Genomic DNA, 27,842 nt, shown 5'->3' with positions numbered 1-27,842 from the left:
TTTGTCTTAATCTGTCCTGGTGAGCCTTGACTTACAAACAAAGGGGCAGCATCTCTGCCCTGAATGTCAGGGACCAGCCACGATGCCTGGGACCAGCTGCTGGGGACCTCAAGTTTCCAGTTGACGCCTGAGCCACAGGCCTTGATGGTCATGGCCTTCATTAGAATCACCAAAGAGGGCTAGCTACCTCCTCAAGTAGAAACGAAAGGTGTACACATTAGTGTGGTGTGTGTGTGTGTATTTGTGTGTATGCGCACCTACAGGACTCAGAAGCGCTCCCTGTGATTTCAGCAGAAAACTTTCCAAGTCTAGAGGATTGAGCTTTTTAACCTGTTCAGCTATATTTACTCAAACTTTTAGTTCCCCTCACTACTTTCTTGCTAACACCCTAGTTGTCCTTTAATACAGCGCCATTTTTTTGGTGTCCTGTTTACAAGTTAGACCAGGTTGGATTGGGTTTTCCCTGTGGATCCTTTACTTACTGGGAGGTTACAAGTGATCACCTCCTCATTCCTGGTGCCACTGCTGACATCCCGTCTTGCCCAAGAAGCCTATGGAACCCACCTCTCTAACCATCTTTCTACTGCCAAACTAACAGGGGCTGACAAGCTGTCATGGCGACCGGGAGAGACCTAGAGGAGGAGCAGGTGGTTCCAAGTGAGGAGGATGAGGCCGACGTGCGGGCAGTGCAGGCCCGCTATCTCCGGAGCCCTTCCCCCAGCCAGTAAGTGTGCAGTGCTGAGTTCCATCCAGGCCTCTGGGCATGGCCAGGGAGGGGGCTTGGAGCATGGTGAGGAGTGGGTCACAGCCACCATCTATCCATACTATCAACACCATTGTTCTTGAGGAGGCAAACGCACAGACTGGTTGCTGAATGTTGATATCTTCTGGGTATACAGTTCAATGGGTTGGGGAAGGAAACAAGTAGACTTGGAGGGGCCAAAGGAGATTTCCTAAAGATGCTGCTGCTCTCTTAAAACTAGAAGGATGGTAGGAAGTTGTCAGAGGCACCTGCAGTGTCCTTGTTTCATTGGGATGGGGTTGGATGTGGGGATGGTAGGTTAGCGAATCTAAGAGAAGAGACCAGGAAGAAAAGCAGCCCACAGGGGCCATTGTGCAGGCTCTTGTACTAAAATAATTTTCCAGCCACAATCAAACTGGGTCTGTTTCAAACTGCTGTGGCAAGGGGGGGCAAACGACAGAGTCCCCAGGGTAGGATCAACATCTTTTTGGAGCGTCTCTTTCATGTTATGACAAGCAATTTAAAACTTCTGTTAAAAGCATTTGAGGATGTATGGTGATATAGTGTGACCAATTTGCCTGGATTCTCAAGAAAAACTAAGAGCTTAGAGAAATTTAATCCTTATTGTCTGCTAAAATAACTGTGAAAAAGCAACAATGTATATGCCTGTCCCTGTTCTTCTGCCATAACTGATAACAGAGACCTGACTTCTAATCATAGTTCTGTCTCCAGAACTATGACTCCAGAAGAGTCATTGATATTCTTGAGCCTACATCTCCTCATCAATAAAAAGGGAAGGAAAGCCAACAAAAATATCTCGGGAACCCTCACTTCTGAGTACTGATGACTCTGCTTGACTCATTTCCTTCAGACAGCTGAGGTCTCCCTGGCTCCCGCTCTCAGAGTTTAAAGCTTCCTCACTGGAGCAAGTTAGAAACAAAGCCAGAGGCTAATCATTCATGGGTCAGGTACTTCACTCCATGAAGTTTGGAGAGTTTGCCTTGTAACTCATCATTACGTTTCCACTTAGAAAATCTGACAGGATTGAAAGATTTAAAGCATGTCCCTCTCCTCCTGTCCTCTCCTGGATAGGACAGCACTAGATTTGGGCATGGTGTGACAGCTCTTTGTATTACTTGGAGTCATGCTAGTTGTTATACCCAATAAACATTTGTTTCTCACCTAAGTTCTGGGAGACATATCTGATCAGAGACTCCAGACTGAGGTTCTTCTGTCCTGTGGGTTCACCAATTAAAAGCGTGGTTCTAAAGTTGTTGTGCAACTGCTGCATTGTAGTTCAGAGCCAGGTTTTCCAGCAGGTGTGCATTCTCTCTCAGGCCCAAATGCCAACACCTCACAGACTGATCAGGGTAACTGTAACAAAAGCTCTCACTCTACCAAAGGAGGAGTGGGAGATAATACCTGTCATGTCACTGTGGAGCGTGTCAGTTCCCAATGCTGGGAAGTCTGTGGCTCTCTAGAAGGATCTCTCTTGGTTGTCATGCTTCTTGGCATCTAGCTCTCCCCTTGACCTCTTCCTTGCCCATGCCACAGCCACAGTGAAGAGGGACAGAGAGCATGACTTCCTTGAAGACTGAGTGGCTTTAACAGACTACTGGAAATCTAGAGGCTCAGGGATGTTTTAGGGAATTCAGCACCTCTTAAATCTTTTTTTTTCCTTTGGAGGTACTGTGATGTGGACTCAGGGCCTCATGCTAGCTAGGCAGGTGCTCATAGCCCTCAGTGGTATCACTGGCCATTTTGTGCATGGGTTAATTCTTCCTTCTGTCACCGTAGTCTGTTATGTAAACAATTACAACCACAGAGGCTTTTGAGTTGTCTCCCAGTCAGTCTACTGCATTGCAGAGGACCACAATCAAACCAGCCCAGGCCTTGCTTCTTCACCAGACAGGTACCTGGACCACGATCCTCCTATTTTAGGCTTGCTATTGTAGCTGGGATAACAAGCATGAGTCATTACACCCTGATCCTTCTATTGAGATGGAGTTTCATGGACTTTTCTGACTGAGCTGGCCTAGAACCATCATCTTCCCAGTCTCTGCTTCCCACAAAGGTAGAATGATAGGTTATGTACCACTGTGCCCAGCTACCAGATGGGCATTCTTGAGAGCTTTTCTGCTAGGATTATCCTCACACAGCACTCCTCTCATTTTAGCCTTCTAAGCAGGTAGGAGTACAAGTATGAACTTCCAAAGACTCTTTAAAGACCAGGTGCTAGTGGCTTATGCCTGTATTCCTAGCTACTCAAGTGGCTGAGATCTAAGAATCATGGTTCAAAGCCAGCCTGGGCAGAAAAATCTGTGGGACACTTATCCCCAATTAACCCCCAAATGTAGATGTAGAGCTGTGGCTCAAGTGGTAGATAACAAGTTTTGAGCAAAAAAAGCTCAAGGACAACACCCAGGCCCTGAGTTCAAATTCTAAGACCAGAAAAAAATTACTCTAGTTCTTACCTAGATGGTTTTCAATCCTGAATAATTAAGCTGGAACATCTTTTGTCAGCTCAATGAAAGATTGTCTCAGACTGTATTTGAGTAAGAAAATACATGCATGTTGTAACTTATAGTGTAATTACTATTTTCTCAGAACATGTAACTAGCACATAGCTAATCATAGCTATATAATGCAATTATAAAATGTTGATGATCTAAAAGAAAGAAAGAAAAAGAGAATATAGAAAAAAATCCATAACAAATAATAAAGAAAAAGTGGAATGGTAGATTTAAACTCTAGCAGATGAGTAAGTACATTAAATTTCAGATGCTATTTACAAGAGATACACCTTTAAAATAAGAATACACAAAGGTTAACAAACATTAGAAAACACACATTACACTCTTCCAGTCATTACTGCTTTAACTTCAAAATGTAGTAATACTTTATATCAACCATTTATTATGCTCATAACTTGGTACCTGGACAAGGCACAGTGGGACTAGCTTATCTTTGTTCTACTCTGTCTAGAACCTTAACTGAAAGGGGTTCAAGATAAGGGCCAACTCCAAGTAGGAGAGTGACTCAACAACTGAGGGCTGGTATCGCAGAGGCATCTTCACATGAGTGACAGTTCATGTTGTGACTCACCTGGCTGTTGTCCAGAACTCCCAAGATTGTCTTTCCATGTAATTTCTCCCTCTGGGCCATTCTGGGCTTTCTCAAAGCATGGTTGTTAAATTTGAAGAGTTTCACCCAAAAGAACAAGTCAGGAGTACACTGATGTTACATATCCAGATTCTAAAATTTGAATAGGACAAAAAATAAAATTAACTCACCTGGCATTTATACAATTTATACCCAACAATGGCAAGATATAAATCTTCATTGTGGGCACATGGAATACTTACCAAAATAATAGACCATGTACTGGGCCATACATATATAAAAAAAGTTTCTCTGCTCATAGGAAAATTAATATAGAAATCAATTAAAAGCAGAAAAATAAGTAACAAAATTGACTTTAAACTACTATTCAATGCTATTTCATAATCACCCAAATATCTAAAATTAAAGATGGACAACAGCAAATGAGGATGTGAAGCCATCAGAACTCTCATTTGTTGACAATGAGAGTGGAAATTGGAACAACCATTAGAAACTAGTGTACCGTATCTCTCAAAACTGAACACATATCTATCCTATGACCCAGAAGAGCTCACTCCTTGTACTGAACAGAAGTAAGAACTGTACATGTGTGTACCACCGAATGAGTATTAGAATGTCTTAGCAGCTAATACAGAAATTTAAACAATATGGTGATCTGTCCAATTAATAATAGACTAGATGAGTGAAGTCTGGTATATACTTTTAAACTCCTGACTTAGGGAATATGGTGTGACTGAGATTCTCAGATGATTTGTTGAGGAAGGAATATAGTGACAACACACAAAGAAAAGCTAAGGAAGGGCTGCTGAAAGGGGAGGCAGTCACAGGTTTATGTTAGCCAGCCACGCTTGAAAAAAAGCATTCATGAACAGAGAAGCCACAGTGGTATTAAATCCTAAGCTCTTTTAGCAGCTAGGCTTTCTTAGGCAAAACAAGACTTAACTTGAATGACTCACTCACAAGCCTAGCACCAATGGCTCATGTCCACAATCCTAGTTACTCAAGAGGCTGAGATCTAAAGATCACAGTTCAAAACCTGCCCCAGGCAGGAAAGTCTGTGAGACTCTTATCTTCAATTAACCACCTAAAGCTGAAAGTGGAGCTATGGCTCAAGCGGCAGAGTATCAACTTTGAGTGAAAAAGCTAAGGGACAATGTCCAGACCCTGAGTTCAAACCCCAATACCAGCGCATGCGCCCACACACACACATGAGACTCACAAGTGCCATGGGCTAGCCATCCCTGTGTTATGTTCTCACTTCCAGAACACATTTTCTTTACATTCCCATGAGTACCAGTGCACTCCTCTGGTTTCACTGACCCTTTTGGCTTGTATTCACTCCTTAACATCTGGTTTCCAGAAGCAGATCCCACATCAGCTAGTCCTTGTCAGAAACCTTTAAGGAAAGCAAATGTGATGCCATTTCACAGGCTATTTCTTCCTACTGTCATCGTAAAGTCTGAGGTGTAAGCCAATACCACCAATAGGCTTCCGAGGTGTCTCCCAAGCAGTCCACTGCATTGCAGAGAACCATGTTCAAGTTAGCTCAAATGAATGAAGCTATAATCTTTCTTTCAATGAAAAGACAACCATCAAACTAGGAGACAAGATCTGCAAATTAATATCTGCTAATCTGCATCTATAATATCCTTTTTAACTATTAAAATGCAAAGATAGCAAAACAACCTTATTTTAAAATGGACAGAATTTGAACATATACTTCATCAGAGATATGCATCCATCTATCATTAACAAGCATTGTGATGTCCAAAATCCTTAGTCATTAGAGAACTGCAAATTAAAGCCATAATTAGCTACCAATGCATATTTATTAAAATATCTAAAATTAAAAAGACTGTTTATTCCAAATGTTTGTGAGAATATGTAGTCCCTGGAACAATCCTACATTACTACTGAAAATATAAAATAATACACCATTTTACAAACCATTCATTTCTTCTAAAATTAAACATATACCTGCTTAAAAATATACCTATACTTATATGATACAGACATTCTACATATTTACCCAGAAGAAATAAAAGCCTATACCAGCCCAGAAACTGTCTGTCAAAAATGAATAATAATCACATTGTGATGTAGTTATACACAGAAATACTATACAACAATAAAAAGAAATGAACAATTAATTTATACAACAACATGGATGAATCTCAAAATAAGCATGCTGTGTGAAAGCAGTCAGATAAAAATAAGACTACATATGAGTCCATATCTATAAAATTCTAGAAAATGTAAACCAATCTATATAATGTCAGAGAGTGGACACATGGTTGCTTGGGAAACACAGGGCAGGGAGAGGTTACAAAGGGGCATGAGGTAGCCTTTTGAGGTAATGCATAAGTCAAATTTTCATTGTGGTTTAACAGAGAGAAACAAATCAGTACATTAGAAGTATGTGGAGTTTGTATATTAATTGGCTTCGTCAAAGGAGACAGCATGATGTGGGGGGGAGTGGAGGGAGGACACATAAGTGGTGTGTTGGGACCAACACTGAGGTCAGTCTGGTCTCTCACTAGCCATGAAAGCTTGTATGTATTCCATAACCACAAAATCAGAGTAATAGTTTACCCAGTGGTCAAGATTAAATAATATACTACAACATATACAAAAGCATAACAAGTATTTGGTTAAATGGTGATTCTCTTCCCATTTCCTTCCAAAGAAAGAGATATGACAACCAATTCCTTTCAATAACTTATGGTGTCAAGAAATATCTATTTAACCAGAGTCCACACATGGAAGTTTAGACATCAAGGTCTCTCTGATTCTGTCATAAGTGCATTCCCTATCCTCGACAAAAGAGCATCATGTGTGTCTATTGGTTTCTGTCCTGAACAGTCTCATTTGTTCTTGATGAGTGGCTGAAGATCCATCCTTCCTATTTTATCTCTTTAGCTGAAGGTTTGAATATTTCTAAAATTAGGTTATACACCAAGTCAGCAAGGACTTCATCTACAGCCTCAAAGTTTTTATATCAATTCTTTAGGACTTCTGTAACAAATTTATACAAACAAGTAGTTGACGTCATCATAGATGTATTCCCTCACAGTACAGGAGGCCAGGAGTCAACATAGTACAAAGCCACTACCTCTGGTGGCCTTAGGGAAAAAACCCTTCCTATCTTTTCCTACCTCTGGCATTTCTTCCCTTGTAGCTATATTATTCCAACCTCTGTCTCCTCCAACCTCCAGATTCTTAGTCTTCTGCCCAGTGACAATTTATCATTTGTTTTAGAGCCCATACCAATCCAATGTTTTCTCATGTCAGGTCATTTAACTTAATTACATCAGCCATGATCTTTTTTCAAAAAATAATCACAGGTTCTGGGAGATATATCATTGCAGGGCCACCATTCAACCCACTATATCCCTAGATCCGGCTGGGAGCAACTATCACTGTATCCTTTCCTGCAGAATGGAGACTGGGCCTTGCAAACATCACCAATGTTCCGAGTAACCACTGCCAACCAAATGAAATTAGTTCAGGGCTGATGTGTGCAAGTCCTGGCAGGGAGTCATAACACATCAAACATCACCTGTAAATCTCATGCTGGATTAATTAAGAACCCCAAAATGGATATAGACCATGGATAGGCTCGTCTTTATTGTGCTTGACTTAGATACTGACCTTGAACATCTTAAATTCAAAGCTAGCCATTGCTGCGTCACTCCCTCTAAGGGAGATCTGCAGTTAGAGCCGTTCATTTCCCAACCAGTCAGTTTTGCCTAAGTCACTGATGAGTTACTAGAGTGTAAAACTCCCTGATCAGTAGGGGCTTCTCCCTTGTCCATATTCTCCATCATATTCCCAGCCACCCACATAAACAGCCTAAGAAGTCTGAGTGCTTATGATGTTTATCAACGCCTGCCTGTCTCTTTCAACTTAGCTGGGACCAGGATTTCCTTCCTGTCCAAGGTAGAAGTGAAAGTTTCTTTCTCTTCTTATTGCTGATGAGAAAGAGTTTTTTTTTAATTTCCTTTTGACTCAGAATCCATTTCTCCTTTTGATTTTTCAGATTTGAATTCTTCAGTTCCTTGAAATATTTAAGAAGTCCTTGGTAATCTGGTCAGTCTTCCTCCTACCTTCTGCCTACAGCCCAGCCCTCACTGGTGTGGCTCTCCTGCCCTCTCCTACAGTGAGCTAGTCTGGCTGCCTGGGGTGGAGGGTGGTTAGGAGGTGGGCAGGAAGTTTCATTTCTGTGAGCCCTTATTGCATTTCCTGAGATACAATTTCAGTCTTTCTCTACTTTCTTTTTCCTTAAATGAAGGTAGGGGAAGAGAGTGTTGAACACAGAACCTTGCCCTAGCCAGGCAAGTATTCTTCCACTTACAGCCTTTTTTTCTTTTGTTATCTTTCAGTTAAGTTCGTACATTTTGTGCAAAGGATGGCCTCAGATTTCTATCCTCTTACCTATATTTTCTTTGTAGTAGAAATTACAAGTGTGCACCACCACACTGGGCTTGTGGATGGACCCAGCTTTGTTCCTGGGCTGGTCTTGAACTTGATCCTTCCATCATATTCTCCCACTAGCTGGGTTACAGCAGTGAGCCACCACACCCAATACCACCTTGCTCTTTTACTAAGCCTACAAAGCAGCTTGCTAAAAATCATTTCCCTTTAGTTTCTTGATTCCTTCTTGATTTCCTTTAGTTTACTGATTCCTTAGTGCTTGAACTTTGCTTGTGTGTGGTTCACTTTCTTTGAAGTGACTGAACACTTAGAAACCTGGTTCGCTGCCACAAACTCCAAATTAAAAATAAAAATAAAAGCCCTTTCCTGGGTCTCTGATCCCATTTAATCACTAAGGGACTCCTTGACAGTGGCCATCAGCTGAGAGCACCCCAATTCCTCTCCATTCTATGTCTGAACAGCCTAGCAAGTGGCTTAAAGCAGTGTCTTTCACATTTTGCAGATGGTGATCTGCAGTAGGGTACGCCATTTGTATTTAGTTTGGAGTGCATGTACCTGTATATAGCATTTTTTAAGTGTTTCCCTAACTATACTTAACCTTAAAACTGATGGTGCTTTCTTCCCTCTTTGCTTTCCTTTCTTCTCCCCTCTTCCCTCCCTCCCTGTATCCTTACCTCCTTTTCTTCCCTTTCCAGACACAGGACAAAACCCATTGAATTGGTTTTATTATGTACTAATAGGTCACTGTCTGCAATTTTGAAAAACACCGGTTTAAAGAAAGTTGCATGGTCTCCTGGTCTTGGTTAGGAAGTACATCAAACTGCCCTTTATTGTTTCTCTTTCAATTCACCCTCCAGGCATTTTAGCGGCTGCTTCCTGGTCCTGTGATGAGGTATATATCGATCCTACATCCTCTTTTTCCCTGACTGTCTTTCTTGAACAGCCAGCCTTGCTGCTTTCTAATGAATGTGTGTGTATGTGTGTGTGTGTGTCATCTCACTCCATCTCAGGAATACTGGTTGGGGCACAGATGTGGCCATAAATCAAAACCTGTAGATCTGCCATTTCTCTGACCTTGTAAATATCAATAGGTCCGCTGTTCAGGTCTCTCCCTCCTTCCTCCTTTTCCTACAGTCCTGCTTCTCTGCAGAAAATAAGTGTCCTCATAGTTCCTACCCACACACTTCTCCTTATTAGACTTAATAATCCATGTCTGGGGCAAAATAGCTCTATGATTATTAGATTTATATCTCCCCTCAAGGCAGTGGACTCAAAAATATTTGTAATCTATGTCCCACGTGTCATTTTTTATAACATCGTGCAGTCAAAGACATAGACATTGTAGGACTGGGGAGGAAATCTGTTTTTCACTTTCCTTGCTTCCCAATTATAAAGCTACAGCTTTTACTGGATGGGATGTTCACATCCACCTTCTCAGATTCCCTGACTCCTTAGCTAAACTTCAAGCTTGACACCCTAGAGAGGCAAAGATGCTTCTCATTTGTTTCTGTTTTCAGATTTTCATTCTGAATCCCACATGCTCAGAGTTTAGGTACATGTGGGAGAAATCCTCAGTCTCTGTATTAGTCACTTAAAACTAAATCTTCACAATCTGAAGTTAACATGTTTGGGGAATGTGTCATGATAAAAGGCAGCCAGCGAGATGATCCTTGAACGGAACCACCACCTGCTGAGTTCCTGTGGGCCTTTCTGCACACCTGACACAGGAGGGCGCTTCTTTGGTCCAAGTTCAGACCATGTCGGTTGCTGATTACAGATGTAAGAATAGCTTTACACAGAGGAACAAAGAAAGCTGACCCTTCAAGAGAAATGAAGGGCTATTCAAAGATGAAGCCCTTAGAATTCTTGCAGCAATGCAAAACATCCTTAGCATGAATTGTTTTGTCCCAAATCTCATTTTATGCCATGCTGACCTTCAGCAAACAAAATAACGTTTTATTAAGAACAGAACAAATGCAATTAATAAAAATAAGAAAAACTCCTCAACAAATATTGCTTACATTTAAATATGACTCACATTAACGTAAAATTAAAATGCTGGCTTTAGTTGTATGAAGCATGCATATTTGAAAACCAAGATTGCCATGAACCCTGAGCTCAGAATATCCACAAGGTCTAGAAGAGAGAGAGGCAGGATTTGTTTTATCTCTGTTTTATGTGGCATCAATGGTCAGAAAGGATGGGGGGGATTCATCTCTGAAAGGCTCTTACACATGGCTAGCTGGCTGATTGGCTAGCAGCTGGGAGCTTCACAGTGACTCTAGACCAATGAGTTTTCCAGATTGATGGTCTGAGTAAGTCAGACTTTTGTATGACAGCTCAGGACAAGAGCCAAGGAGGGGAGGTGCCACTTCATTAAGAACTGGACTCAGAGAGTTTGGTAAGATGGCTAAGTACAGACATGGAACACTTCCCCATCTTACCCTAGAAGAATCAAAACCAAAAATAAACAGCTGTTATTTGGCTAAAATATTAAAAAGAGAGAGCTGGCATGCAGTGTGGATGGAACAAAGAAATTGTGGAGAATGAATACTCCAGGTAGCCTGGTAAAGAAGGGAACAAAGTGTCTAGCAGCCATTTACCCATCACTGGAGCAACTGAACTGCCAATCTGGACCAACTGAACTGAGGAAATTCTATTCACAATGAGAAAATGTAAACAAGAAGGCCCAGTGGCCCATATTGGAACTACCAACATACACACATGTAGAGGGCAAGGAATTCTGCAGCCTTATAGTCCCAAGTCCAGTTAGGTAGGTTTGAGGGAGTATTACAAAAATAAATAAAATCAAAGATGAAAAAGGAGACATTAAGATTGATACCACAGAAATATAAAGGATCATTGGGAATTATTATGATTATACATCAACAAAATTTAAAATCCTGGAGGAAATGGATAGATTTCTGCCAAAATGGACTCATAAAGATAGAAAACTTAAATAGACCAATAATAAGGAGATTGAGAAGTAATAAAGTAATAAAGTTCTAATGAAAAAATCCAGGAATGAATAATTTCGTTGCTTAATTCTACCCTAATTTTAAAAAAGAACAGCATCAATCCTTCTTGAACTATTTTTATAAAAACTTAAAAGGAAGAAACCCTTCTAAACACATTTTACTTGTCCAGTATTACCCTGATACTCAAACCAGATAAACATCACAAAGAGAAAACTAAGGACCCATATCCCTGCTGAACATAGCTGCAATACTTCTTTTAAAAAATTAGCAAATTGAATCCAACAGTACATCAAAAAAATATCATATATCATGATCAAGAGTGATTTATCCCAGAGATTCAGGAATGGTTTGACATACTAAAACCAATAAATATAATACATTGCATCAGTAAAATGAAAGAAAACAGTCATGAAATATTCTCAATAGATGCAGAAAAGGAGTCAATAAAATTCATCAGCTTTTTATGATGAGAATTCTGAAGAAATTAGGTATAAAAAGAAGATACTTCAACATAGCAGAGTTTATATATGATACATCATATACAAAGCAGTCATCATGTCAAACATGATTATTATCCTCTATGTTTGTCCTCAGGTCCTCTATGATCTGGAACAAGAATGTACACTCTCATCCATTCTTTCTCAGCATAGTACTAGAAGTTGGACAGAACAATTAGGCAACAAAATGAAATAAATAATATAAGAAGAGAAGAAGTCAAATTATCCCTTTGTACATATGACATGATTTTTTATATGTATGTAAATGTGTATAATTTTTGTTTTTGGTTGGTTATGGGGCTTGAACTCCGGGCCTGGGCACTGTCCCTCAGCTCTTCAGCTCAAGGCTAGCACTCTACTACTTGAGCCACAGTGCCACTTCCAGCTTTTTCTGGTTATGTGGTGCTGAGGAATCAAACCGAGAGCCTCATCCATGCAAGGCAAGCACTCTACCACTGAGCCACCTTCCCAGCCCCTGATTTTATATTTTTTAAAAATCTAAAGATTTGTGGAGGAGAAGGGGAAAAACAAGTCGTTTAAGGATACAGGTGGACCCGTTGCAACAATGAGAAGTACAAGTTGTCATGTCGAAAATGAACTTTACAACTTTAGTGGGGGGAGGGGGGAGAATTGGGTGGGGGGGGCAGGGGAGGCTGGGAAGGGATGTGAAGGGTAAACAAAGGAGGAGGCTGCAATGCTTGATAGGAAATGTACTCATTATCTTGCCCATGTAATTGTAACCCCTCTGTACAGTACGTTCACAATAAAAAAAAACTAAAGATTCCATTAAAAGACTTTAAAACTAATAGATGAATTTGATCAGGTTGCAGGAAACAGAACCCAAACTTGAATGAGACATTCTCTCACCCAAGCCAGATGACTATTATCAAAAAAAAAAAAGTTTTTAAGACAAAAGCTAGTGAAAATGCAGAGCTGGAGATGTAAATTGGTACAATCATTAGAAGAATACTGTGGATGTTACTTAAAAATACACAAATAGTTTGTTATGTTATCCAGCAATCCCACTTCTGGGAATACAGAAAAAAAGAAATGAAATCAATACATCAAAGAGATGCTTGCACCAGGTATGTAATTTCAGCCCTCAGGAAGTGGAAGCAGGAGAACCTCCAGTTCCAGGTCAGCCTGGGCTATTAAAAATGTCATGTCTCCAGTGAGGGAAGGACAGAGAGAGGGGATCTAGGGTGGGGACCCTTGCTCCCATGTTTATTGTAGCACTATTCACTACAATAAAGAAATGGAATCTACTGAAGTGTCTATCAATGGATAAATAGGTAATGAAAATGTGATATATATACTAAATGGAATGTTATTCCACAATGAAAAGAATGGAATTTTTGTCACAACAAATTGATGGAACTAGAGGACATTAAGTGAAATGTTCTGTCTTGTATGTAGAAGCTTAAAAAAGTTGGTCACAAAATAGAAGAGAATAGAATGGTAATAACTGGAGGACAGAAAGGGTAGGAGGGAGAGGGCCTCGAGGGAAGTTGAATAATGGGTACTAAAATACAAGTTTAGTGAGGAGAAATATTTAAATGTTCTGATAACCTATTCAAGTCATAATAACTTATTCATAGCTTATGAAGAACTAATAGAGAAGAGCTTGAAGTCTCCAAACATAACAAAAGATAAGGTAATATGAAATGCTAATCACTCTAACTTGATGTATACATGTATAGTTGTACTGAAATATCACACTGTGCTCCCTAAATATGTACTATTATTATGTTAGTCAAAAAGAATTTTTTGAGAGACCTAAGTTCAGAAACTGGACTGTTCTCCATTTTGCCATAGTCCATCAATCAGAGCAGTCACAGAGACCACAGAATGTTTATGTAGGTTTTCCTCAGAGAGGTTTTTAACCTCGCTGTCTATGGGAGGAGTATCACAGATCCAGGACCTTTATTCAATCAACCATAAGAAAAAGTTGCTTGATTTTTAGTAATCAGACCTTAGAGATTGTGTACATTTTGTCTCAGAAAGGCCAGGGGTATGCATATCCAGAACTTAGCCAGGCCTTGATTTCTGCTTTGGGCTTGTTACATGCTGAGAATGTAGAAAATACCTGATAAGTCTTGTTACTGGTTGTAGTAACTGCCACATTCCCTTAAATATAGTGCTACTGAGAACAAATTCAATCAGTCTGTGAGTCAGAAAATATCTATTTGGTATTTGTTCTATGCCAGACATTGTGTTAGGTACTGGGAACACAATGGCCTATATAAGACCCAGTCATACTGCCTACCGTCAGAGAGCGTGTGGTCTATTATAGGAGATAGCTAGTTGCCAAATATTTCGTAAATAAGTGTAAGTGCATCTGATAAGAGTGTCACTATGGAAAGGTTTATGGTACAAAACCAGAGACTTCCCTAAAGAAGATAATCTAACTGAAACTAGAAAGATGAAGAAAGTGACTTAACTATCTAGGTTGCAAAAATAGTCCCTTTTAGTACCTCCACTGAGTTCTTTTGAGGGACTAGCCTTGACATTTATCCTTGACACGTTATTGCATCCCCACATCAACCTAAACCTGCATCTCAGTGCTCAGCATCAGAATCTATCTGAGAGCAGGTCCTTTGTTATTAGTCCATTCTATTATAAGCATAGAAAAGATGTGAGGAATAGAGGAAATGGTCGCAGCATACCAGTCCAGCAGAACTCTGGGAAAAGCAACCTTAGGGGCATTCTCCAGTACTGACAGCAGAGAAATAAGAGAAAAGAAGAACAAATGAATAGCAGGACTTGCAAAAAAAAAAAATCAAGCCATATCAGGGTGGGTCCTCAAACAGCAGACATGCCCTCTTCTCTCCACAACCTAGACATCTTGTGACACCAACACAGACACCTGCAGTGCCAACATGGGCGGCAAAAGAGATGAGCAGAATCTACCCCTTTTGTTCCCAGGTTTCATAAACCTTTGAAGGCTTTCCTCTTATCTCTGTGTTCCAGTTGTGGCTAAAATCCAATGCATGCTTTTCCTCTAAGAGTGCCTTCCTCTCGGTGCTTCCAGGCTCCCCCCTCCCCCCCCACACACACACATGTCTTCTTCCCACAGGTTCTCCATGGTCTCAGATGCAGAGACAGAAAGCATTTTCATGGAGCCCATTCACCTCTCCTCAGCAGTTGCAGCCAAACAGATCATCAATGAAGGTAATGGATTCCCCATCTGGGAGGGGGCAGGGAGGGTCTGGTGGTCATGTGAATTTGCCAGTATGGGGCCCACTGGAAGGTATACATGTGCTTCTGCATTTCTGCTTTCACTTCCAGAAGCTTATCTTGACAAAGGCAGTTCTGCCAAACCTACCTCCTCAACTTGGAGGGGGTAGAGGTGAAAATGTCCTGCATCAGTGTAGACAGTTCTCTAGTTCATGGTCAGGGTTGGGGTCAGTCCAATCTTCCTCTGGGGCTTCCCATTCCGGTTTTGTTTACAAAACTCCTCTTCTGTGCTCACTTTGGCAGCACATATACTAAAATTAAACTCTGTTTCCTGAGTAGGGAATTATAGGTGGGAGCCACCATGCCTGGCCGTTTCTTTTATTAATGTATATCAGTTATACTATGTGGGGGATTTCATTGCAGGCTTTGATTCTTGACAAGTGAAAGTCCAGATTTATGAGCTATAACACCATTTTATGTGTTTGAAAATTTCACTTTCAAGTCTACAGAAAGCTGTGAGCACTCAAAAGTCCAGTTTGAAATCAAAAGATGAGTAATGCCCTTTTATTCTAGGTTTTCTACTACACCCTTCTCTGGATGTAGTGTTTGTGGCTGAAGGAATGTGTGTGGGGGTGGGGGGAATAGTAGGTTCTGGAGAAAGCAAACCATATCAGGTGATATTTGAAAATATTACTAGTTTACTGGTTGTTATAAATATGTTCTCTCCAAGAACTATGGGGGTCACAATGATAGACATGAAAATAAAGAATTGCCTCACCAAGGCAAAAGTTACTTCTGCAGAAAGGTCCATCATCAGTGAAAAGTCTGGCAAGCAAGTATGCAGAGCAGGCAGGCTGCTCCCCTATTTATCCCTAACACAGCAGGCCCCACCCCACTGCTCAGATTGGTTGAGTTCAGGTTTATAATATGCCTATGATTAACTAGTTTGAATAGGGTAAAATGTATTTACATGAGGTGACCACTAAAAGCCTGAAATGATTAACAGAACACAAGTAATTTCAAAACATACCTGTACCCTCTGTTATTTCTAGAACAATCTGAAGTGTGTCTTAATTCCCTCTCTGAAAAAAAAAAAACAGTTTAAGACATAACCTTACATTTCAAAGATCATTCCTTATCCCAAAGTATTTCCTCTTTTCCTTAACAAGAGCCAAGCCACAAAGCCAAAGCAGGAACTCTTGAGCAATGCAGTTTGATAGAAAAGACAGGTTATTTTTTTTTTTTCACCTGGTTATCAGAAGGGTAAAACTATATGAAAAACCCTCATTCCCCTGAAATTCTGCATGTGTCCCACCGGGGAGAGGGCAGGGGAGAAACGCCAGCTCTACTTTCTCCTGTACAAAGCTCAGCTAATAGAACTAAATCAAAGAATTGTTGCAGGCAGGGAGCCAGACCCTAATACAGCTGAGATGTAAACCAGAGACCCAGAGAAACCAGCAGCCCCCAGTGGGGATAAGGGACATTTATTTTTAAGCTCAAAAGAGAAGAAATCAAAACAACAAACTACTTTATCAGTGGAGGAGGACAGTGCTGTATCTTTTCATGAGGGGTAGGGAGTTCTATTTTGTACATGTAAAGGAAAGATGTCTATGCAATGGAAGGGTTTTTTACACTTGGGTCATAGGGCCCCAGGGGAGCCAGGTGAGAAAACTGGGTGGTAGAGAAAATAGGAGCACTTCATCTATTTTTAAACAAAATATAGTGCTGGGATTGCAAGGTCTTCTTTCTGCTTTTGAAACAGAGATCAGAGAAGATTTAGAGTTGAGATCTGATGCTTTTAGGCATGGAATCCTCAGCCGGGGCAGAATCAGGAGGCCCAGGATGCCCAGGCCTTGGACAGCATTCTTCAGACATCTGCCAAATTATTCCCTGAAGGCCTGAGCCAAGCTCAGCCAAATTTAACTGTGCACATTCTACCTCTCCCTGCCCAGAGACAGCCCATCCAGGGAGGAGATGGTGCTGGTGATTGGCTGTAGCCAACACAGAGAACATGCTTCTCTTCTTTTTGCTTCCTCTCTATTCAGTATTCTTGGCTACTGAGTTAGAGCGAAGGTTTGTTTGCTTGCCCCTATTCTTACCTATGTAGAGAAAGGAAACTTCTTACCTCTCCTCACATTCCTTCTAATTTGATAAATCATGAGCAAGTGTATGAATAGGAGAAGATGTAGATCCATTGAACTGTGGGTTCATTTAGAATCTTAGCTATTCTGAAAAGCCTGAATCCTGGGTTGAGGCTGTCTGGGGAAATCATGGCTGACACGTTTAACTGTCTGCAAGCTGGAAGGCTTAGAATCATAAGTACTAAGGCCCCAGAGCAGAGAATCAGACAATAAATAACATAAATAAGTAAATTAAATATATATTAGAAGGTAATATTGCATAGATGACTGCTGAAAAAGTTTTCTCAGGGTTATTTGCATTCCATGTGAAATGGAGTGAATTACATTATGCAAGAACAGCATTTATTCATGTGGCAAATATTTGTGGGCACCCACTTTGTACTGGGCACCGCTGAGAGTTCTGAGTCACACGTATTCAGAGACTTGGGTCTAAAATATGTCATCCAGCTTTAGACAAACAAAGGACTGAGTAAGGGAAACTAGTTTGAATTCCCTTCCCCCACACCCAACTGCTACTGTTCCTGACTACAAGTCAAGGCAGTGGGCACCCAGGTCCCCCTTAAGTTCTTCATGGCAGAGCCTTTGGACATGCAGTCAATGCCAAGAGTCCTGGCAAGCGGTGGACCCAAAAGCAAACTCTCTCAAGGGACAGGAAAGGCTGTGTTGTTCCTAACTGTGTTGCAAACGCTGCCTGTCTCTAGAACTCAAACCTCGTGGGCTCAGAACAGACACTGATTGTCAAGGCATGCTGGAGTCAGCTGAGCAGCTGCTGGTGGAGGATCTGTACAACCGTGTCAGGGAGAAGATGGATGACACCAGTCTCTACAATACTCCCTGCGTGCTGGACCTGCAACGGGCCCTGGTTCAGGATCGCCAAGAGGCTCCCAGGAATGAAGTTGATGAGGTGTGGCCCAACATCTTCATAGCTGAGAAGTGAGTGTGACCATGGTAGGCCATGCCCCTTTGTCTCACCTCTCTGTTTAGTGCCTCAAGGAGATGAAATTCCCTTAAACTTCACAAAGGCCTCCCTGGTTCTGTCTATCCAGTGGAGGCTGCCAGGAGAAAGGCTTCCTACCCACCTGCACACAGGGATCCATGGGGAAAATGAACACACTTCCTCTGCTTTCCCAGCAGAGCTGTCCAGCACAGCCTTTGTTCTCCTGGTGGTCTAGACCTCTCTTCCTGACACAGACTCTTGGCAACTCTACCATCTGTAACTCCATGTAACAGAACACTAAGAGCCGCTGAAGATACTGATGTACGTATATAGTTGCCAAGATATGAAAACGTGCACGATCCAGTAAGAAAATCAGGTGACAAAAGCATATTGTATACATGTACAGTGTGGTGTTAATGAACTCAGGGCTCTCCACTCACTAGGCAAGTTACTATACCACTCAAGCCACATATCACCACCTAGTTCTTCTTTTGCTTTTTGAATTATTTTTTAGATTATGGTCTCATATTTTTGCCCCAGGTCAGTCTCAAACTATGGTCCTGCTACTGATGTCTCCTGCATAGCTAGGATCTCAGACATACACGACCAGGCCCAGCTTATTAAGATTGAGTCTCATTTTTTTGTCCAGGCTGTCCTTGAATTGCATTTCTCCTAATCTCTGCTTCTGGAGTAGCTGGAATTACAGGCATGTGCCACTGTGCCCAGATCTGATATTTACCGTGACTTACAATTTCAGAGTTTTAGTCTATTTTGTCAGGGAGGAGTTAATGGAACACAGTTGTTCAAATCATGGTAGCCAAGAAGCAGAACAGAGCAGTCAGAAGGGACAAGAGCAAGACAGCCACAAGAACATACCCTCAATGACCAACTTCCTCCAAACAGGTCCGACCTTCCACAGTACCACCACCTCCCAAGAGTCTATTCAAATTTTGACTCCATCAATGAATGAAACCATTGGGTAGCTTAGAGCCCTGCCATATCCAGAAGTGTGTTTTACTGATTCTCATAGTCTATTCCTTCTGAGTTTTGCCAGTGCAAGGCCAGCAGCTTAATTTATGACAATAATTTTTGCTGGTCCATTGACTACTTACTGAGATATCCTCCCAGTATAATTACCTTTATGCCCAGAGGTGCTAGAGGAAATGAGGAGCTCACACAGACAGTAGGGCAAAAGGTTTGGACATTGGCACTTTGCTCCATGAAGAGTAACCAATTCCCTAGAACCTGGTTCCGTTCAGAGGTGGCATCAAGTCCTAAGTGATCTTTAAGTTGATCTACAGATATAAAAGTGGCAGCAAAATGAACCCTGAACTAGAAATCAAAACACTAGTTCTGGTATAAGGATGTCACTCATTCAGCAATAGAGCACTTGCCAAATATGTATGGCTTTATACATTTGCATTCCATCCTAAATGGGTTGGTTTTGTGTTTTTGTTTGTTTGTTTCCTGGCAGTATGGGGATTTGAGCCCAGGGCTTGCTAAGCAACCTCTCTACCACTTGCACATGCCCCACAGGTCTCTAAGTAGTTTTTTAAATATGTTTTTATTGTAAAAATACTGTACAGAGAGGTTACAGTTACATGAGCAAGGTAATGAGTACATTTCTTATCAAGCATTGTTGCCTCCTTTGTTTTACCCCTACGCTCCCTTCCCTCCCACCTCCACAACTACACTCCTCCCTTTCCCCCTCCCCTTACTTCCCCTTCCCCCCTCCCCCACCTAAATTGTAAAGTTCGTTTTTCAATATAGTGTCTTGTACATCCAAGTAGTTTTTATTCAGCCTTTTTAAAAATTCTTTCACAGTTTTAGATAGTTATAAAAGCTCTTTGATTCATCTTTATATTCTTCAAATGGGAATGAAAATAGTTTGTAAGTTTATTCATAGGATAAAATAATGCACATGAAAGAACTTTTGAAAAACAGCATGTGATAACAATGTAAAAAACAACTAATTCTATTATTTTTACTTGTCACTTCTGTGCTCTGATAAAAGTACATTTTCTGTTCTTTTCTTGAGTGATGTAATCTTGTGCATTTATTTATATTAGTAAGTTAGATTTCCTAGAAATAGGGTTAGTATTTTTAATTGTTATTATAAAGGTAATGTACAAAGGCATTAACTATTTCTTTTTAGACAATGTCATCCTTTCCTTCTCTCTTTTCTCTCCTATTCCTGCCTACAAGTTGTATAGTTCATTTTCAACATAGTGTCTACTGAGTATCACTGCTGCATTTGTTCACCTTCTGTCCCTCCATTTCTGTGTCCCTCCTTATCCCCTGCCCAAGACAGATAAATGAACAAACAAGAGAAACAGAAAAAAAAATCTTTTGTACAATTTCAAGGGCTTTAAACTAGAGGTTACTCAGTCATCCCAAAGTTTCCTTATACTCAGTCTTGTTCTCCTTTTTAACCTGCCTTCCCTGGACAGTTCCAGGTCTCTTTTCTCTGTCTTAGTGTAGCTTCAAGTCACTTGCAGTGAGCTGCAGATCTCCAAAAGGATAGGAGAAGGCCCTAGCCCAGCTGTGTTCTCCCAACTCAGAAGCAGGATTCCTACCACATGCCAATGAACCTTCCTAATTCTCACTCTGGCAATCATGTTCCTTTGCCCCAGGAGTGTGGCTGTGAACAAGGGCAGACTGAAGAGGCTGGGTATTACTCATATCCTCAATGCTGCACACGGCACCGGTGTTTATACTGGCCCTGAATTCTACACTGGTCTGGAGATCCAGTACTTGGGTGTGGAGGTGGATGATTTCCCAGAGGTGGACATCTCCCAGCATTTCCGGAAGGCTGCTGAGTTCCTTGATGAGGCTCTGCTGACCTACAGAGGTAAGGGGACCCTGATGGCTCCAGGCTTCTGGAATTACACTGCAAGGAGAAGCAAGGTGGGGAATGTTAGGAAAACCTCTCGACTGTCTAAAGGGACTCTTTTAAGCCAGTTATCTGTAAGAAAAGGAGAAAGGAAAGGGTGATCAACAGTGATCCAATAAGTGATTCATAAAGGCCTCAAATGCCAGGCACTATTCTAGACACTATGCTGAAAGGTTCAGGCAGTCTTACACATTGCCAGAGCAGTAAATAAAATGAGGAGATGCAGACACCAAGCCTCCGGTCACTCCGTTGCTATCCAGGGGAGACAGATCTCTCAAGCAGGACCAAGGGAAAGCTAGGGCCAGCAAGCTGGCTAGAGGGTAGAAGGAGGGAGTTTTGTCCAAAGATGAAGGTACAGTCAGTTGGCCCATGCCAAAGATGCCAAAACAGAAAGTTTCCTGCCTCTAGCTTAATGAAAGTTCAAACTTAACCTCACGAATGCCCACATTGGTGCAAAGGTAGGCACCAGGGTCTACTGGGGAAGAGTTTAGCTCCTCCCTGTCCTAAGATGTTGGTGGAAGCATAGGGGTCCCCACCCTGTACCATCTCAGCAGTACTCCCTGAATATACTCCTGTTTCCATTGTGGCCCTTAACTCCACCATGCCTCCCTCTCCCTATAGGCAGTGCATTGTTGTTGTGTTATTGTAGAGGAGGCCATACTTCACTACAGAGAAGTTGTGAACATCCTTGGAAATCACCTGAGTCTTCCCTGCGGTGTTTTCCTCTGCTGGTTGGGAGTGTGATTCTAGCCAGTAAGCAGGAGGAAGGAACATCAGGCACTGTCATTTTACCCCATGGGGGAGTATTATTATTATTTATATTTTCTCCACTGGGAAGTTGAGACCCACAGAAGGTCTCTTGGCTTTGCCATGGTATATTATTCCAGATTTTCTCTGAGGCTAGCAAGCACAAAGCCATCTCAAAGACCTTTACACAAACAGCAAAAGCATTAAAGCATTGAAGAAATTCCAAGACAAAAATGTGGTCCCCAGCCTGACCTTGCACAAGGACTGGAAAATCTACATTGGAGACTCAGTCTCCATCCTTCTAGCTCTACTTCAGGCCGCAAAAGAAGGCCCGAATTAGCTAGTTACCTTCCTTAGTCCCATTTCCCAACTTACCGGAGAGTTCTTTGAGCAGACTCTGTTCCTTGGTCTGACTTAAATTTCTGTCAACAGTGACAAATGGGATGGTTTCTGGACAAATACTTGTTTCCCCAGGAGACCAATAGGAAACTTGAATTAGGAGCATCCAACACAAATGCCTGATACAAGAAGCATATGGGAATCAAAGGGAAGATGTGAACCAGTCAGTCTCATTCCTCCAGCACTCTTCTGTACCCAGCGTCTCCTGCATCCCCATCAGCCCTGATAGTGACTCTAAAGAGAAGAAAACTTCCTTAAAGTCATTTTACTGATGGAAAGTTTTCATCATAAACAAACTAATATATTTTTACTTCCACATCAAAAGTATTCTCTGGAAGTTGTTCAGTTTTGTATACCATCAGCATGGACCCTGTGCTTAGCAGAGAAAAGAGAAAATTCTGCTACTGGTCTGGTTAAAATGAATGGGCAGCCCCCCCCCCCCCCCACCGAGTCCTTTACTAACCCCCAGGCTTCTCAGAGGAATACCAGGGCACAAAGAATACAACAATTAAGACATAACACTCCCAACTTGGTTTCTCTCTGCCAGACTACATAGAATTTAACACCTTTAACAAGTAAGTGTGCTGGTATCCCAAAGCCTCAAAAGTAAGTTGGTCTATCAGAGGAAGCAGTAGATTGTGGGCTGGTCAGATGGTTTAGACAAGGTCCTTGGTAAGGGCAGAGGAGCCCTGATCTGGATGTGGGAGAGCATAAGACAGGGAAAACTTGATGCAACTGTCTTTATTGCTTTAATTCTGTTCCCTTACCTCCTCTAGTGGCTGCTGGCTCTTGGCAATAATAGCATTCCTGGGCCCCAGGTCAATCTCTAACCTTCTCCTATGTGTCAAAGATATGTCCTTAACTGGTGCAAAGATATAATAATAGGAGTCACCTCCCATCTCATAGTATTAAGTCAGATGCTTGCCAGTTTAGCAAGCATCTCCAAAGACTGTTGGCAAATAGATTGATGACAGCCAAGGAGAAGGTCTCCAGGGGTCTCTGTCTGAATTTTAAACAGCCATTACAATGAAGATACAGAAGGCACGTCTGTCACATTTATGAGGGATGCAAAGTAGGAGAGGCCTATGAATAACTGATCTGCTGAATAAAAGAGTCAAGGTTTACAAAAGCTTCTGTAACCTATAAGAACAGACCCTATCTACCAAAAAATATAAATAGTAATTTGTAGTTATCTTTATGTTTAAAGGATTCTGTAAGAGAGACATGACATAAAAACAAGTTTATTTTTTAAAAGTTTTATAGATTTTAGTTGATACAAAAAATGGTTTGAATTCATTATGTAACATTCAGTCACTTTACAAACTGATATGATGCCATAATTTGGGTATGGTTTGAAATCTAATCCACAAAACTTCTGGTGTTGAAACCTGATCTCCATCGTGAGCAATTAAGGGTGGAAACTTAATCCACCTTTGGTATTTAGAGGTGGGGCCTCTGAGAGGTAAGAAAAACAACCACAACAAGGAGAATATGACAGGGATCTTCTTAAGGACATTTGCATAAGAAGTTCATATGGGTCATACCAAAGTATTCATTATCGATTCCAGAATGTCTGTTGCTTATTAAAGTGGAGCCCTCAAGATAAGATTCTGATAGATTTTAAGAATAGAAAAAGAGATAAGGGAACACACACACACACACACACACAAACACACACACACACACACAAAACCTCCCTGTCTTACCCGATGATGCTCTGCACTATCTGTGGTCTCTGCCAAGGCTATCATAAGAATCTCCAGAATTCCCGGGCTTGGAAGGTGACTCAGTGGTAGAGGGCTTGCCTTGCATGCCTGAGGCCCTGGGTTCGATTCCTCAATACTACATAAGCAGAAAAAGCTGGAAGTGGCGCTGTGGCTCAAGTGGTAAGTGCTAACCTTGAGCTGAAGAGTTGAGGGACAGCACCCAGGCCCAGAGTTCAGGCCCCATGACCAACAAAAATAAATAAATAAATAAAAAATTTTACAAAGATGCCTAAATAATGATTGAGAGACACAGAACAGCCAGAAAGAGAAAAAGAGAAGCATGGAAGAGTATGACCATGATCTTCTTAAGGACATTTGTATCGTTAGTTGGTTTAAATCAAAGTATACATTATTGATTCTAGAATGTTTGTTGCAGTGTTATACTTCATCCTAATATACGGATGTTTTCCCAAAAATGAGCAGCCTAGTATGAAATCTGGCATGTGTGGCTGTGCATTTGTGAGCCAGTCAGGCTCACTGGATGCGTCCAGCAGAGACTGAACTTGAAGGGCAACTTCAAGTTCTCTCTCTCTCTCTCTCTCTCTCTCTCTCTCTCTCTCTCTCTCTTTCCCCCCTACCTCTACACTTTTATTCCTCTCCCTCTCATGGAAAAGGTTATGGGGAGGAAGTGTTTCAGAAGTGCAGACAGTAGGACTGCTACATGGGACTGTGATGTTCACCCCTTACATGACTTAAGCATAAATGAACACTCCAAGAGCAAAATAAGCACATCAAGTACGGCACGCCTTTGTAATTGCATCATTGTGTCTCGTGTTTGATTTTCAGGGAAAGTCCTGGTCAGCAGCGAAATGGGCATCAGCCGGTCAGCAGTGCTGGTGGTGGCCTATCTGATGATCTTCCACAGCATGGCTATCCTGGAGGCTTTGATGACCGTGCGCAGGAAAAGGGCCATTTACCCTAACGACGGCTTCCTGAAGCAGCTGCGGGAGCTCAACGACAAGCTGATGGAGGAGAGGGAAGAGGAGGATGGCAGCGAGGAGGGCCAGGATACCGGGAGCACCCTGGGTGCCAAGGTGCACTCGCTGATGGTGGAGGAGGAGGATGACTCCACCAGCAACCTGAGCTGCTCCTCCTTGGGCAAGTCCAGCCAAGCCTCCAAGCCTCTCACCCTCATTGATGAAGAGCAGGAGGAGACGTTGTATGAGGAGTGGAGAAAGAGGCAGGGCCTCCCCACCCACAAGGCCAGAGAGGGCAGGCGCTCTGCTACCACTGCCCAGGATGGGGAGGATTCTGGGGAGGAGGAAGCGGAGAGGATCATCCAGGAGTGGCAGAGCCGAAATGAGAGATACCAAGCAGAAAGGCACCAGAGGTGGAAGGAGGAGGAAGAGGAGGAGAGCAGGGCAGGTTCCTCCTTCGAGGGCAGAGGGCGCAGACACACCCTGAGCGAGTGCAGCTTCTCCGGGAGCAGCATGCGTAGCCAGGACATCCAGATCCTGACGCAGCAGGGGGGGAAGAGCAACCAGAGCCCAGGTGGCAGGCACCGCTCGGACTCTGTGTCCTCGGAGAGCACGTGGGACATGTGGAACGAGAGGCTGCTGGAGATTGAAAAGGAAGCTTCCCGAAGGTATCACTCCAAGAGCACCAGGGAGGAGGTGGACCGCAGCTCTGAGGCCGGGGACAGGGCACGAGAGGATGACGAGGACAGCGTGTCCTCTGCCAGCTCCTTTTACAACTTCTGCAGCAGGAACAAGGACAAGCTCACTGCCCTGGAAAGGTGGAAGATCAAGAGAATACAGTTCGGATTTCACAAGAAAGACGCAGAGGCAGGAGATGGCAGCAGTGAGCTTGGTGCGGAGGAAGCCGGAGGGGAGACCTCGCTCTCAGACGTCAATCTCACTGCCTACCAGGCCTGGAAGCTAAAGCACCAGAGAAAGGTGGGCAGTGAGAACAAGGAGGAGGTGGTGGAGATGAGCAAAGGAGAGGACACTGCCTTGGCCAAGAAGAGGCAAAGGAGGCTGGAGCTGCTGGAGAGAAGCAGACAGACGCTGGAAGAGAGCCAGTCCTTGGGGAGCTGGGAGGCAGACAGCTCAGCGGCCAGCAGGAGCATTCCCCTGTCTGCGTTCTGGTCTGCAACACCCTCAGTCAGTGCTGATGGGGACACGACCTCGGTACTCAGTGCCCAGAGCCACCACTCCCGGGCTACAAGCAACGTAGGGGGATGCTCAGCCTCCGATCCTACCACACCACTTCCTAACCTGCCAGTGGGGCCTGGGGACACCATTTCTATTGCCAGTATCCAGAACTGGATTGCCAATGTCGTCACTGAGACCCTTGCTCAGAAGCAAAATGAAATGCTGCTGCTCTCCCGTTCCCCATCCGTGGCAAGCATGAAGGCAGCACCAGCAGCCAGCTGCCTGGGGGATGACCAGGTCTCCATGCTGAGTGGACAGAGTGGCTCCTCCCTGCGTGGCTGCCTGCTGCCTCAGAGCCAGGCTAGACCCACCTCTGACATGCAATCTGTGCTGTCCTCCAACGGGACACTGAGTTCCAGAGCTGAAGGAAGTGGGAGCAAAGTGAGGGGGACCAGCAAGCCCATCTATAGTCTCTTCGCTGACAATGTGGACCTTAAAGAGCTGGGCCGGAAAGAGAAGGAGATGCAAATGGAGTTGAGGGAGAAGATGTCTGAGTACAAAGTGGAGAAGCTGGCCTCAGACAACAAACGGAGCTCCCTTTTCAAGAAGAAGAAAGTGAAGGAAGAAGAAGGGGATGTTGTGGATAATCAGGATGAGGACACAGACAGTGCCATAGGGAGCTTCCAATACTCCTCCCGAAGTAATTCCCAAAGGCCTGAAACAGACGCCTCCTCCCTGGCTGTCTCTGATCACCATAGCAATGGCAGCAGAGCTGGCAAAGCCATGGACAGCAGTATTAACAAGTGGCTCAGTGGCCTCAGGATGGAGGAGAAGTCTCCTCCCCAAAGTGATCGGTCTGGAAGCTCCAGGGGAAAGTACACCAGGTCATCCCTGCTCCGGGAAACTGAGTCTAAATCCTCCAGTTACAAATTCTCCAAATCCCAGTCGGAAGAACAGGACACCTCCTCCTACCAGGAGGCAAACGGCAACTCTGTCAGGAGTACTTCACGATTCTCTTCTTGCTCCACCAGGGAAGGCAGAGAGATGCATAAGTTCTCCAAGTCCACATTCAGTGAGACCTCAAGCTCCCGAGAAGACAGCCCAGAGCCCTACTTCTTCCGCAGGACGCCGGATCCCTCCGAAGGGGACGAATCCCCAGAGCCACGGCGCCCAAATTGGGCCAGACCCAAGGACTGGGAAGATGTAGAAGAATCATCTAAGTCAGACTTCTCAGAATTTGGAGCCAAGAGGAAGTTCACCCAAAGCTTCATGAGGTCTGAAGAAGAAGGGGAGAAAGAGAGAACAGAAAAAAGAGAAGAAGGGAGGTTTGCCTCGGGACGCCGGTTCCAGTATCGGAGAAGCACTGACAGGGAGGAAGAGGAAGAAATGGACGATGAAGCCATTATTGCTGCTTGGAGACGCCGGCAAGAAGAGACCAGGACTAAGATGCAGAGGAGGAGAGAGGATTGAGTTGGGCCAGACACCAAAAGAGACTGAGAACACTGGATGAAGTCATTCATTCAGCTTAGCACAGGGCTGGGGGACACACATTACTTCTACCTGTCAAGGAATATGGATGTAGAAAGGATCTTCCAGAAAAGCAGAAAATGTCCAAGTGGAAGATTGCCAGAGGTGTAGCAAGGAGGAGGGAGAAGAAGAGCTATATGTAAGGTCCAAATTCTGGACCAATTGACACCATTTTTGTTGTTGATGTCCAAGGCCCTTATTATAAGCTTTGGTGCTTAACTTCTGTATTTTATTCTTCATTTCTGTATTTCAGATGTTCCTCCCACACCGGAGTGGTGAGGTTGAAAAGGCACTGTAATTCATTGGAAACTCCAGTTTATGTCGAGGAAGACCATGCAAACAGGACATCATGGCTGTGTTTGTAGAGGTTTTATAATGAGGCCCAGGA

General features: G+C 42.9%; 1 protein-coding gene across 1 annotated transcript; it reads left to right on the top strand.

Moving 5' to 3' along the window:
• Positions 1 to 614: 614 nt before the first annotated feature.
• Positions 615 to 27,842, top strand: Styxl2 (serine/threonine/tyrosine interacting like 2). Its single transcript, XM_042677366.1, has 5 exons — positions 615 to 724; positions 14,851 to 14,945; positions 17,794 to 18,025; positions 20,663 to 20,880; positions 24,621 to 27,842. Exons 1-5 carry the CDS (start codon positions 615 to 617, stop codon positions 27,395 to 27,397), a joined length of 3,432 nt encoding a protein of 1,143 aa, XP_042533300.1. The 3' UTR covers positions 27,398 to 27,842.

The sequence above is a fragment of the Dipodomys spectabilis genome, unplaced genomic scaffold (assembly GCF_019054845.1).
Source record: "Dipodomys spectabilis isolate Male_0828 unplaced genomic scaffold, ASM1905484v1 ptg000036l, whole genome shotgun sequence".
NCBI lineage: Eukaryota > Metazoa > Chordata > Mammalia > Rodentia > Heteromyidae > Dipodomys > Dipodomys spectabilis.
The sequence above is the reverse complement of the archived record's forward strand: the minus strand, read 5'-3'. Positions and strand labels throughout refer to the sequence as shown.